The 14,464-nt window shown below is 35.4% G+C and overlaps 1 protein-coding gene across 2 annotated transcripts; it reads right to left on the bottom strand.

Moving 5' to 3' along the window:
• Positions 1–66: 66 nt before the first annotated feature.
• LOC105044446 (probable CoA ligase CCL8) lies at positions 67–13,507 on the bottom strand. 2 transcript variants are annotated; one of them, XM_073252803.1, is made up of 17 exons: positions 13,162–13,507; positions 12,333–12,511; positions 11,032–11,199; positions 9,838–10,018; positions 9,026–9,114; positions 8,756–8,824; positions 8,554–8,607; positions 8,243–8,350; positions 7,644–7,742; positions 5,888–5,980; positions 5,658–5,735; positions 4,759–4,863; positions 3,494–3,584; positions 1,564–1,637; positions 645–824; positions 453–506; positions 67–368 (listed from the first exon to the last, which is right to left on the bottom strand). In XM_073252803.1, exons 1-17 carry the CDS (start codon positions 13,289–13,291, stop codon positions 327–329), a joined length of 1,794 nt encoding a protein of 597 aa, XP_073108904.1. In that variant the 5' UTR covers positions 13,292–13,507; the 3' UTR covers positions 67–326. The 2 variants fall into 2 exon arrangements, with proteins under 2 accessions (XP_073108904.1, XP_073108905.1); XM_073252804.1 differs by having other exon boundaries at positions 13,445–13,466.
• Between the last annotated feature and the right edge of the window lie 957 nt (positions 13,508–14,464).

Below are 14,464 nucleotides of genomic sequence, written 5' to 3'. Positions count from 1 at the left end.
GGAAAACTGAAGCCTTCTGAGCAAGGCATTACTAACAGGAAATGGAAAAAGATTCACAACGTATAGTTGGAAAAATAAATACCTTTAGTAGGTATTTTAACAATAAGTGAAAACTATTGCACTCTTTACATACACTGTAATGAAGAAATACAAACAAAAATAAAGGGCACTGTTTGTAAATAACTTCTTTATAAAACAATGATTTTCTTATCAAGCTAACCCAAGTGAATGGGCAATTAATTATTGCATATAATTATAGCCATATTTCTTTTATAAGCATATATGACCAAAATTATGGCCTCAATACTATGAACCTAGAAAGAACGTCACAGTCCTCCAAGTAATTTTTTCAGCTCCTTTTTGTTCACCTGAAATTGAAAATGAAGCGAGTTGTACGGCAGACAAAGTTGACATATAGATGTTGAAATCAAGAATCTGACAGAATATATCACCTTTCCCATGGCATTTCGAGGGAGGGAATCCCACAAGAACAATTTAGTTGGAATCTGAAAATTGCAATTAGATATTCACTGATAAGAAATGGATCTTATACGTACAAGGGCTCATTTACTACATAGCACTAGACAGAAGTGCAAAATCAAGGAGATACGCAAATAGATATGAGAAATGTTCTGAAGAATAACCTTATATGGAGCTAGCTTCTCCTTGGACCAGTTCTGTAGTTCTTCTAAGCTAATAGCTGGTTTCAGTTCTTGTTCTGATCTTCTCTTTGCATCTGCCTGCGGTACAATTATAGCACATACAACTTCCCCATAGTCCTTGTCAGGTAAGCCCAGAACGCAACACTCTGAGATAACCTCATGCTGCACACAAAGATCGTAACTGCGTCTGGTCACTATATTAGAAAAAAGATCGTTGAAGTAATCTCTGACAATGTCAGTATGACCTGTGCTTTTCAGTACCCATCCACAAGTTGTAGATGTTATTGCCAATTCAAATGTATTCTTTTTCCATGCAAATTAAATGCCTTGCAAGCAAAGTTTGCCGTCTCGATATCAAATTCCATGCAGGTGCCATCTTATTGCAGTGTTAGTACGCAATTCGATACATTACGAAATACTGTACTGAGTATCGGTACAATATGAGACAGTATATCAATACATTACGAAATACTGAGTACCGTGCGCCTCCATGTCTTGGACGGTATGGGCCAGTACAACAAACTACGCTTGCAAGTATTTTGCTTCAATAAGCAAGAAATATATATTTAATGATGCATTTTTTAAAATCAACATCCATCTCAACCCCCAAAAACAGATTTGCAAGCCTGATCTTGCAAACTAACATAATAATGCTCATTTTTAAGTGTAATAGGGTAAAAATATTAAACCTGCGTTTTCATTTCTTAGGTATCAAGTATGAAAAATTTCAACTTAGAATTGACAACGCTAATAGCCAACATGACTACAACCATTCGTATACAACAACTGTAATGAATTATCTATGACACAATTTGTGACAGCAAGAAGCAGGGGCGAATGTGATGATGCTCACTTTTCAAAGTAGAGAAAAATTTGGAGAACAATATGGAAAGGTACTTGCCTCTAAAAGGACTGCTTCAATATCTAATGCTGACAGCTTATAACCACCAACTTTCATGATATCGGCATTGGTACCTGCGAGTGACAAGTACAAACACATAGGTGGATGTTGGCACTCTCAATTGTATAAGACTGAGATTTTGAGATTCAACTAATTGATCTTGATAAACAAGAGCAGTAATATATCTTTTGTATAATCACAAGAACATATAATTGAACCAAGTTCTCAAAAAACTTGCATTTCTTCACTCCCAAACCAGAACTCTGATAACCATGCCATGGTGCTAAAATTTTGTGGTTATCTATTAAAATCATAAATCTATCACTGATTACAAATGTAAACACTATGAAACGCATCGGGACCAACAATTTGAGCTGGTTTGGAAGCATCCACATCATGAATAAGATCAAACCATTATCATATAATTAAAAAAGCTTTTAGTATCAGAAAGGGAACGAGGTCACCAACTGGCTGGTCATCCATGCCATTAGGCTTTGATTTTGTACGAGTGATCCTGATAGTCCTCAGCTAGCTTTACTTGTTCAGGCTGATGCTATGGCATCTACTTATGTCAGACTGAATCAAGATAGGTGCCCCCTGCTTCAGCCAAAAAAAGGTTTCTGATATTCTTCATGGAAGAATGCATTTGAAACTTCTCAGGACTTCTAGCAATTTGGAGTTCCTGATAATCAGCCCTTATGTCTTCTTGATGCAGAACATGCAACATTCTGTTGGGCACTAAGAAACAAATTCTGTTTCCTCCCTTTTGAATGCATAGAACATTTTAAACATTACGTTGTACATTGACTCGAACAATTTCAAAAGTGAATTTACAATGCTAAGATGGATCATGTCAGGCAATGATTACTAACACATTCGTAAAAATGGTCCCCAATGAATATGCACTATGAAATCCTGAAGGTGAATATAGACAGGTCCAAATGCCATAATTCAACAGTCAAATGCACTATACCTCCTATACAATAAACACAAGCCCATCCCCCTTCCCAACCGCTACCAAGAAGAAAAAATAAAATAAAATGAGCTATGACAATTATATAATGGCCATAATGGTCCTGCAGAATTTATTTCATTGAATTATATATGCACTAGATATATTAAAGAGTTTGCACAAACTAATACAATATAAGTGATTATTCTCACATGATTAAGAACAAATAAGCAGTGTAAATTAGATTTGAGGTATTTTTGTGTATTTGTTAAACACAGAAATAAATAAAGTGCTTAGATAATCAATGTTTTAGAACTCCTCAAAATTAGGATTTTAAATCTTAGCTGGTAAGGAAGTCATTTTGATAAAAGCCAGTACTTTTGACTGATTGGAAGTTGTATTATATGTTCAGTTGTGGCAAAAAAATATGCATGGTAAAATTGATTGGCAAAGATAAATGAATCATCATATTGGATGATATGCAACAGCAGATCAATCTTTTCCTCTTTCTAGCTTCATAATTTGAATTGTTGTAGCTACCTTTGGGGATACATCAAAGAGGCTATACACTCTTTTTATTTGGCCATTTCACATAAAGCTGAAATAAAATTTTCTGCATTCTGAATCATTTTAATTTAAGCATAAAACTAGGTAACAGCACGCTGTTGGATGATCCACAAGGAAGAGTCACATGGTTCTTCCAATCTTCAAGAACGAGGATAGAATGCTTTTAATTTCAGCTTTACAGTTTAATCACCTCTGAAAAACAAAAAAGAAAAAAGAAAACTGACATGCTGACACATATTGTTGCAATTTTTTTTCCATAAATAGGCTAACCAAGATCAGCAGGACATTTCTAAACTACTTCCTTCTTTCCATTCTCTTTGGCAAGTTGCCAAAAAAACAAATATGAAATTTAAGCAAGCAAGACATTAAATTGGAAACGAAGTTAAATGCATGGAAATAATATTTTCTTACGTCCCAAGATTACATAGTATCCGTCCTCGTCCACTGTAACTGTATCTCCAGTTTTGAAAAATCCACCATCAATAAATGATTCCTCTGTTATCTAAAACCAAAAATGGAAAAAAAAGTGAAGAAAAATAGCAAAAAAATAGCACAAAGCCTAATTTCACATAATTGAAATCAAGTCCAACACAATTTTGGAATTTCTTAATTCCATTGAATTAGCTCCCAACCAAAATTACACAGGATTTTCATAATGTTATAACATGACCAAATAAGTATTCTACTACAAAAAAACACGAGTTTGCCGCGACCCTTTTTCTTTAAATAACCATAGATGCACTACCAATTAGAGTTACCTCGGTCAAACGCTTCAGAAACAACACCACCAACGTTGAAATCTGGAACCTCCTGCCATTTGGTCGAGGTTTGCAATCCCTGGGCTATGGTGCAGTTTGCAACTTAAGGAGCAACAGTTGATTGGCATTGCAACAAAATCAAATAATGGGATTTGGGAGCAATGCCATGGAACTCAGGGCTTGAATTGGAGCAGGGATGTGGAGGTGGGAACAATTTTGTCGGAAGGTATGATAAGTTTGACGTTACTGTCAAGTGGCACATAGGACAAGGATGTGAGAGGAAGTGAGAACACCGAATCAATGAGTTTCACAAGAGTTGGAAAGCTTGTAGGCAACGAGGGCATGGGGTGAGGTTTTCCTTACAGAACTGCATATTTCTCCAGGGAGCTAATAAATATTATACAACAAAGAGCAAGAAACACATCCCTAGATATTAAGTGGGTACATTGAGTGGCCATAGCTGTATCCATAGATCGTGCAGCAACGTATATTGGTACATGTGATCTCCCCTTTCCCCATCTCTTTGACCTCAAGTAGAACGAACCTTTAAGAGCTTCCCAAGTGAATTTTGAAAGACAATTCAGGTGCCAATTTTCTTCTAGTCAATCAACAGCCTAAAGTTTGTACTTTTCTGTTCTTTCTCTGAGTTTGTACAAGTAAAATATGGAATATACAAGATGAACCGGATGTACGTTCATTACTTTCTTTGTACGAGTAAAATATGGAATATACAAGATGAACTGGATGTACGTTCATTATTTTTTCTTAGTAAGAGGATATCAGTTTTTATTTGGCTTTTAACAGTCACATAAGCCTTTTTCATTTTCTCAGGGCTGCTAATGGAAGTGCCTGTTGATAAATACAAACTTTAGAAGATAATTTAAAAGATCACATGTACATGTCTAAAACCAATTATACCTTAGGCTGTTTCCAGTATCCCTTGAACAGTGAAGGACTTCTAACACAAAGCTCACCCACTTCAGTTGTTCCAGTTCTACTCTCATCTTCCGCAATGATCTTGACCTGGAAAAAAAAATTCAAGGAGATAACTGAATTTTAGATCCATTTTTCAGAAACTGAAAAATTCAATAGTGAATAAGAATTTAATTAATGGTGGAAACAAATAGTTACATCCAAAATTATATACAATAATCATCCAACATGCTACGTGTATCTAAAGATACTTGCACACCAATAAACAGTGATTTGGAATTATCCCATTTATTGACTATTCAGAAACCAATTGACAAAGAATGACAAATGAAGAATAAAACAAGGGACTGTAGGATAAGAAGAATGTATGGGTAGGGGGGGAGCCATTAAGAAGTTGTGTTATAAAACAGGGTGAATTTGTGATCTGCCTGCTCAATTTCAAGATAACACCAGAAGTATCAATGACTAATAAAAATTCAGCCACCACATCAAAGGTGTCGATTTCAGAGTTGAAATGAAAGCACTCATAAACAGCTCTAGGTTTTCAACAGCCTATGAAATATTGGTATCATGAACCTTATTCAATTTAAGTTTGACAATTAGTCTGTGATAGCATGAGCAACCACCTAATTTTCCTCAACTAATGGGGATCAAATCCACCAGGGAGGGGCATGCTGCAAGTGCCCACTCACATGCATGCAAGATTCAAAAACTCAAAATTTTTCAAAGTTGGGTGAATTAAGTTAGCAAACTCAAAGGCATGACTAGAATGACAAATAATCTGCAATTGTGAATGATAATGATGAAGACCTTTGAATGGCATTGAATCAGAGGAAGGGCAAGTGAACTGAAATAAGTGATGCCTTAGATAGCAAATAACATACCTCTACTTGAGGAAGAGGTTTGCCAACTGTGCCTGCCTTTCGAAGACCATGCAAGGGATTGGATAGTGCCATGACAAACTGTATATCATCACTTTATCAATAAAGAATATATGGCCAAAGCTTATATATAAAAATTAGGATAAGGCATGTGTTATGTATTAAATTGGTACATCCAACAGCAAAACTAAGTAGTTAAAATTTAAATTCACAATATAACCAATGACACTGACCTCAGTCATGCCATAGCGTTCCAAAAGACGATGACCTGTTATTTCTTCCCACTGTTTCAGCACTGGATAAGGAAGTGCTGATGATCCACACATCTAAGGGAAAAGATACTTACAATTAACAATGAAACTTATCCATTTATCACTAAAAGGCATAAGGTTTGTTTCTGATTAGGTGAAAAGAACATTCAAAGAGCTGAAATTTCAACACAAAATACTGCAGCATTTTGATATTACTAAGAAAGATCTACAAAGCAGAGATATTCAAATGGTGTCAAAGCAACCTCCACTCAGGTAGGGATTCGGATTAAGAGCTTTAAGGTTCTTAAAGTTGCTGCTTTTCAGATGTTGCACACTTGTACTTCCAGAATATATAATCATAATATACTATCGCTAGTTCCATATTTGAAGAAAATAAAGCTACTTGTAATTATTGGAAAAGAAAAGAAGATAAGAATAAAATACTGTAAGAATTAATCAATGTTAAGATCTACTGAAGTGTCTTCCAAAATAGAAGAAAAGGTGTGTTTGACCTGAACTAAAATCTATGCCAGTCCATTCAAACAAAACCCTTATTTGTGTCTTTCTTTCTGCAGAAAACCAGTCCTAGAGACAAGTCTGCAATTTCAATTTTACGTTTGCTCACGTGAAAGGAAAGACTTAAGTATTTAACTGTTGACTGTTGGTATATAAGGAAAACCTACTTTGCCTTCTTCCTCCTCCATGAACCATAATGGATCGTTCCTTGACCCATAAACCAAAAAACCAAATGCACAAAAAAAAAAAAAAAAGGGTTTGAATGTCAGAAATTAAGGATTTCTAACATTCAAATAAAATGAAAACTGGTTAGTGATTGTTCATTTACCTCTACACAAAATAATGATAATAGTAGCGACTTAATTTGGTTGTTTCATATTAAACTTTAGAAAAAACTATTAATTAAATAAATAAGAACCCCTTGAACTATCTAATTAAAGCAATCAAATATTGTTCGATTGAATTGAAATTGATTAAGATTTGTGATAGTCACGAAATACTAAATTGAGTCAATAAAAGCATTACCTCTGAAAGTTCATTTACAAAATAAGTTCAGATTTTTATTCATTAAGTTTGTTGAAATATGGATCTTTGGCTTCTAAATTTATGTCGTAGAAATGAATGCAATCTCCAATAGCAAACCTTGCATTCTTCCCTCTTTGTTTAGACTCTTCCGAAATCTAGACTTAAAGGGTAGCTCCCCAAATGAAGGAGTTTAACCAGCATTACCAGTAAGGTAAGCATCCTATCTACCCCACCAACCTTATAGCATACTTGCCTACACAAAGAAAACAATGCAATTGGGAGATTGAATTCAGGTTGCAAATGGGCCATGACATCCTCAAACATCAAATGAACATCCCTTGACCCATAAAGCTTAACTCTAAATACATAGAATAAAACTTGTTGGTCATAGTTACAGTAATTATCAAAATCTGTCAGTTTATACCTATTTTGAACTATATATATATAGATGTAGGAGCATGTTTTTTATACATAAAACAGCACAATATAATTCAGTCATTATATTGACATACAACCACAGCATATAAAACAGTATACTGAAGCCGCTTAACTAGCATCTTGAATCTAGCCTCAAATCCTTAAAAACAGTATGACCAACAAGTATTCTAAATAATATTCATTAAAACAAATATAAAGTACCAAGCTTCATACATGCACATCACTTGAGAAGTTGCAAGAGGATCATCAGTTTGGTTACCATGAGACGTAATTTATTTGCAGCAGAAGCAGAAGCTACTTGTAAATCTGAGTCCATTGTTTCATAACCTTGTAGAAGTCGAGTATACATTGTTGGAACCTAAAAAATCTCAGAAATTCTCAAATTGACTCAATGATGAGTTGGTAAGATACATCTTTAATATGCAAGTCAACTAAATCCATCAAAGTAACAGTAAAATATTCAAACTCAATGAGATCATAAAGGAACTGAGAAATTACATATTAAAGACTACATTTCCATAGGACCACTATTTTGATATTACCTTTCATAACTATCGCATTTGAAAACCTTCTACACAGTTGAACATATCAGAACATAGGGTCCACTGCAGTAAGTGCTTTAAGAGGTAACCAATTGTGACATTAGCACAACCACTGCATCTAAATACAGTCCACTTATGACTTCCTGTTATGTTTTGGCCTTCTTTATCGAGTAAGAGATGTTCTAATCTGTTAATTTTGTATTGTTTCAAATTTGAAAGTTGAAGCAAACAGTAACTAAGGTAGGAAAACAGGCGAGAATTTCATCCAACATTCTAGGAATGGAAATCTTATATCCTAACAAAATAACAAGCTTACTCCTGTGAACGAAGTGATAGCACCATCTGCTTTACTTCCATCTTTTGGGTATGATTCACGCCATCTCTGCCACACACCACGAACACTAAACTTTGGCATGAACTCAACCTGCAGCAAGCACCAGCAGAGCATAGACATCCAAGAAAAAAAGATTGCATCATAAAAAGTTATCTGATTAAACCAATGTACTGAACTGCATTTTGTGATGTAACTTCACAACAAAATGCTTGACTAATAGAAATCAATTAAGAAATCCAGGAAAAAAAACATGTTATTGTTTAAAGACCACCATCAAAAGTCAGATACATTACCAGAGATCCGGCATAAAGAGGTGCAAGTAAGGCATTAAAAAGACCATGCACATGTAAACTGGAAGTTAAGGATTTCAACTCACTAAAAAAATGAATTATTCCTATAAACCAGCAAATGCCTCAATATATGTTACTTCACAAATTTAAATACCTAGCTTACATCAACCAATTAAGCTTATATGTTCCATTCTAGGTGGATATGGTGTAAAGGTAGACAATGCAGAAACTGATCTGAACATGTATATTCCCATGCCGCTGTCAGAATTTGAGCCTGAAAACAAGCCAAAAACAGGGGTAAGCACCACATTATAGGGCAAATATATTTGCAGACAAAATCTGCAAAAGAATTCAAATCTTTTGCAATTCTCACAAAGAAGAAAAGCAAACACAAAGAAGCAGAACAAACACAAAGACAGAAGAAAATGTTTGGGCCCCTAACAAGTCAAAGTGCAAACAGGATCAAGATATGTACCTGAGCAATTATGCTTTTGTGTGTGTGCACGACACCTTTTGGTTTACCAGTCGTACCACTCGTATAAAGAATCAAAGCAGGGTCATCTCCTGCATAATAAGAAATGTACTCATTGTAATATTCATGTATATCCAATAATACAGAAGCTAAAGGTACAAGGATTCAAATATAGTTACCATTGTCCATTTTTTTTTTGTGTGTCATGAAACTACATACAGTAAAGAGCACAATGGATGCCATGAAAGTTCATTTGGTTCATGAATCACGTCTGATTTGATAATCAAATATTAAGGTACATCATTTTGTGATTTGACATGGATCAGTGAAAGGGCAACAATTTGCCCAACAAATGGAGCACCGTGAAGTTGAATTCAAAGTTATTCCAATGAAGAAAAATCAGTACATTGCATGAAATTTTTTATATCTAATAAGATTCACTTCTTCTGTCCAATGTATCTTATACATAATTACATAAAAATAGTAAAACATATCACAACTTTCGTAGAATCAAATGGAAAGTTGAAAACTATATAATTTGGGTAAACTCCATATTCTATAATTTTGGAAAAATATAATGTATGCAATTAATTTCCAAATGAAAGGGTGTAATGGTCTGATCTTCTGAGACATCCTTGTTTCTGATCTTTTGGGTTGTAATCACACTATGGTTGTATGAAGCGACCGCCTTACCAAAATGAAAAAAGAAAAAGAGGGTGTAATGGTCTAATTACTCCTAGGAAATTTTGACGTGATTTTCTGAAGATTGAGTACAGTAGAGGCATAACAGCTCGAATCAACCACACATAGATTACCTTCAGCTATTCTTGATTCCTCAATTTCCCCAATCAACTTGGCAATCATATCGGCTGCTCCACTACCTGACTGCTCCATACTGGTGACAGCAGGAATAAGCGATAAATGAGCAGAACATTTAGAAGCCACATTCTCCATAAGCTGTTGATGCTCTTGAGTGCTCAGAATCATGGAAACGTCCTACAAGTAAGCATAACTCAGCATCTATATATATTGCATTATATAAACTCCAAGAACACACAAGCAAAGAGACAACTCAGAAACATACAAACCTAATATAGCATAGAGATGATATGTATTTAGTTTTACTTGCAGCAATGCACAATGTACTCTTTTATATTGTCTCTCAGAGAATAAGAAAGTTCCAGATTATGTATACCCACAAGATTTTCAGTCTCTACTCTCTTCTAGGAGGAGGCTATATGCAAAATAAGTCATAAGAAAAGATAAAAACTCATGCCTATTTCTGGAAGTCAAATCGTTTTTTTTGGTTAGATGTTAATAATGGTTTAAAAGCCCATTATTGTGCTGCTAAAATCACAATGTACCTCTGATTAATGAATATGCAAATGGATCTCCCCCCATCCCCCCCAAACCAAAAACCCACCCACCCCCACCCATACATGTAAGGTACGAGCTGCAGATGGGAATATATCTTAAACTTTAGTCTTGTATATTATTTTCGCCCAGCATCCTTGTTCCTAACCTTATCTAATTTACAAAGCAACCAGGAAGATGGCTGTCCAAGTGCTAGATATACTCCACCAAAATTGTAGGAATCAAAAAATCAGAATCTACTATCAAGAATCCAACATGAAGTATCATACAAATGTGGGTACTGTTCCAGACAGAATGAGATATAAAATTTTTAACTGAATGATGTAAATCTGAGGGTTCCAATAACTATCTCATGGCAGCAGTTCTCCATGTCTGAAGAAAATAGATAATACATGCATAATCACCACTAATACAACATTGGAACTAAAAAGAAAAAAGCCAAAGATCTCTTCCATTCTGTCTGAAAGTTGGATGTAACAAAGGAAAAGACAAAGCAAAAATTAGAAGAATACTGAACTACTGTCATTTTCTACACATAAACTATACTTGCCCAGTGCACAAATAGGTTAACGCAAAGAGTACATTCAAGAAGGTGAATAACAAATGCCTGATGTGGTGAATAATATAGGACAAACCGAATCATTCATCACATGCAAAAGCTCTGCTTCTGGGTAGCTAAGTGCAAGTGGAACTGCAACGCCTCCACAATGCCAAGTTCCTAGGACCGCAGCAACAAATTCAGCAGAAGGTTTAGCCACAATTCCGACACGAGCTCCATCAAGGTATCTTGTTCCATTGGTGCCCTGAACAGAAAAGCTTTCATTAATACAGCTCTTATGTATCTGTATAATTCGAAAAGCCATTTCATCAAAAATGTTTTTGATTAAACACATGTACATCATAAAGCATTATCAACATCCTACAAGACTTTAACCATATATTGACCATCCACCTTGTGTTTTGGCTGCACTCCTACAGCATTCAGAGTTTGTTGAATACTGTAGGTAGAAGATTAAAGGCACCGTGTAATGCTGAGATATCTAAAAATATTAAAGGCAGGGATAGAGAGAAAAAGTGCTTCCAGGATCTTGTGTGATGGCCACAAGCAATTGAGATTTGTGAAAAAATTAGATAAAAATAGCGATCATGTTCCATGCCATGGAATTTTGGCCAGGATAAAGAGAGTCCATGCAATTAGATGGAGTCTCAGAGACGTGAGAACATAGTGATGGCTGTGTTGTCAAAAAGAAATTAATAATGAATATGATATAGGTAATGTTGCAGCTGCATGAACTAAGGATAGTGGTCTATCACCAATCGAGCTGGCATGGACATGTAGACGTCAATAAAAATCCAAGGAAACCCTGGTAAGCAGACAAGCTAAGGTGGTGAAGAAGAGCCGCAAAAAAGAGGAAGACCCAGGTAATGAGTGTCACAGAAAAATAGGATTTGAAAAGCTTGGATTAAAAAGAATTTAGCCCTCAATGTAAATGAATGCCAAAGAGTACCATATGAGGGCATCTTGATAATTAGGATAATGCTTGTTGATTATGAGTATCATGTCAAAATTTCTTTTATGAGGCTAGGGAATGATTTTCATAAACTTTGTATACAAACAGCACATCTATAATTTGTATGTACACAAAGCATTTGATGGTAAATCTTCAACATATACATAACATGGGATGGGGAAGAAGAAAGTATATAAATACAAAATATAAAAAGAAAAGTTAGCATTCGTATAAGCGGTAGTAACATGTATCAATTTTATCACCTGCAAGTGAAACAATACACTGAATTTTAATATGGTCTCTATTAGTGTAATAGAAATACTACATATAATCAGATCTAGGAAGGGAAAGCATCTAATAAATTATACATAGATAGCAGGAAACATATGTGCGTCCGTGTGTGAACATTTAAAAATTAAACTTACTTTAATATCTTTGCTGAGCAATAAGTTGGATATGTTCAAAGCAGACGCACTGAGTTGCAGATAGCTATAACTCTTATGATCGGCTCTTATGGCAACACGTTCATTAGCTGCTGAAGCTTGTCTAAGAACCGCTTTGACAACTTCCATGAATGTATGAAATGAGGGTCCTGCAGTATTGGCTATAAAGCAAAGAAAATAAGATGTCTCGGAAAATACTTGTTATTTTCCTATAAGAAACGTGGCATGTATTATGATGAATATGAAAATCTGATAATCGTCATTAGACCATAGAGATTGTTATATCTCTCCTGTGGTCAACATAATATACCGTCCAGGTGCAGATGAACTGGTTATGAGTATATGTTATTTATTCGCAAGATCATTACCTAACCAGAACCCGATTTCCTATAAAAATGTCAACTTTGATCTTGCAAGATTGTCTTATATATAATAATCTTTATGATTCTTGTCCCATCCTTGATAATGTGTAAATAAAAAACTAAAAGCCTTGGTGAAATTTGTTGTTGAAGAAAATATTAGGCAAGAGAATGCTCTCGATCAGAATAAACGACTTCTACCAAATCACCGGCCATTATCAGTGGTCGGATGCTTCAATTCGCACTGGAGTAAGAGATGATACGAATCTTGATCAAAGTTACATAAAAGAATTCTTGAAGAATAACCACATGTCAAGATACAAACTCGACCAAGAAAGAGAAACCAATGCAAAAGCCCTCGTGGCAATGAGTAGTCCCAGCCCGCTTCAGCTTCTTGATGAAACCCTAATCAAGGGAGGTATAAGATATGGAGACCAAGAAAAGGAGCTGACCTGAGAAGAGACGAGATAGAGGGAGTGAAAACCCTAGAATTCCCGGGGCCGGAGAGGGTCTCTTTCCTCGGGAGGAGAGGAAGCGAATAAGAGGGGAAAGAGTGCAGTTGGGGGCTTTGAATGAGTTCATGACAACCGCCACCTCTCATTTAATCGCCGCCGCTGGGCCCAAGTCCTTCCGGAAAAATTTGAAAAAAAGAAAATAAAAGGAGAAAAGAAACATAAAGGAAAACCAGAGCAAAAAGGAGAAACAACGGCGCTATGCTCAGTTTCGCCACCTAACTCTCCATCGGTGTTAGCTGTCGCGGAGGAGAACGCCCGCGAGAGCGAGCCCGCGGTACGGCGCGATATCAGCGGTTAGAGGGCATGGAAAAGACCACCGTCGTTGTCTTTAAGATTCGTATAATATATAAACGGTTAGACGGTGATCAAAAAATGTAATGGGTGGGCTGACGTTGCAAATTTTTCTAGGCGGACGATAGGGCATCGGACGGTATAGGAATTCAGCACGCGAGTTAGGGAGATCGCAGGACGTTTATCCGATAATACAGAAGCCACGTGTCACTCATCAACAAATCGGCAAAGGTTTTGTCCATGCTAGGATTGAGCTTCTTGGCGTGTTGAAGAAGGTATTGGTTACAGCCGTTCTACCACTCTTGAATCATTCAATAAAAAATTATCACGTCAAAGAAGATAGATGAAAAAAATTGTCACCGGTCATAATTAGTCATGAAATTTTTTTACATCAAAAATCTTTAGTCATGTTCAGATAACAGTATATTTTCTTCAACAATACACAATATTGTAGTTTCTTAATGAATGAACTAAAATATACATAATAAAATAATTATAATCAATAATTTTTTATTATATATGAGTTGTTATCTGGACCTCACTAGCTAAATCTACGGCACTGCTTTGGGTGCGTCACCGTCTAACAAAATTTTTTTAATCTATTTAATTTGATTCAATATATTATAGGTTGAATTAGATTATCTATCTAATAAAATAATTAGATCCTATATTTTTTTTGTAAATAATAAATAAATTAATTAAATTCAAATTGATAAATTTTTGACTTAATGTATATCCAATTACCAACCCTTAACAATTGATTTACAATGCCATACACCACCCACGTAATTGTGGGATTTAATAATTTCCATCATTAGTTTAACCCAACCAGATCTCTCTGGCCCAACCCATTGGGTTTGTTGAATAGGCATGGGTCAATTAACCTCAACTTTCTAGCAGGTTGATACCCCTCAACCTCTCAAGAAGATTATGCAATGAAAGGTCAAAA

Source organism: Elaeis guineensis, chromosome 2 (genome assembly GCF_000442705.2).
Source record: "Elaeis guineensis isolate ETL-2024a chromosome 2, EG11, whole genome shotgun sequence".
Classification (NCBI taxonomy): Eukaryota; Viridiplantae; Streptophyta; class Magnoliopsida; order Arecales; family Arecaceae; genus Elaeis; species Elaeis guineensis.
The sequence above is the reverse complement of the archived record's forward strand: the minus strand, read 5'-3'. Positions and strand labels throughout refer to the sequence as shown.

What these genes read in the sequence shown, in the direction of transcription:
- LOC105044446 (XM_073252803.1), bottom strand. Translation starts at nt 13,291, where the DNA reads ATGAACTCATTCAAAGCCCCCAACTGCACTCTTTCCCCTCTTATTCGC. An exon ending in TCTATCTCGTCTCTTCTCAG is followed by an intron (nt 12,512 to 13,161) that starts GTCAGCTCCTTT and finishes TTTGCTTTATAG; the next exon opens with CCAATACTGCAGGACCCTCA. An exon ending in AACCTCTTCCTCAAGTAGAG is followed by an intron (nt 4,864 to 5,657) that starts GTATGTTATTTG and finishes TTTTTTTTCCAG; the next exon opens with GTCAAGATCATTGCGGAAGA.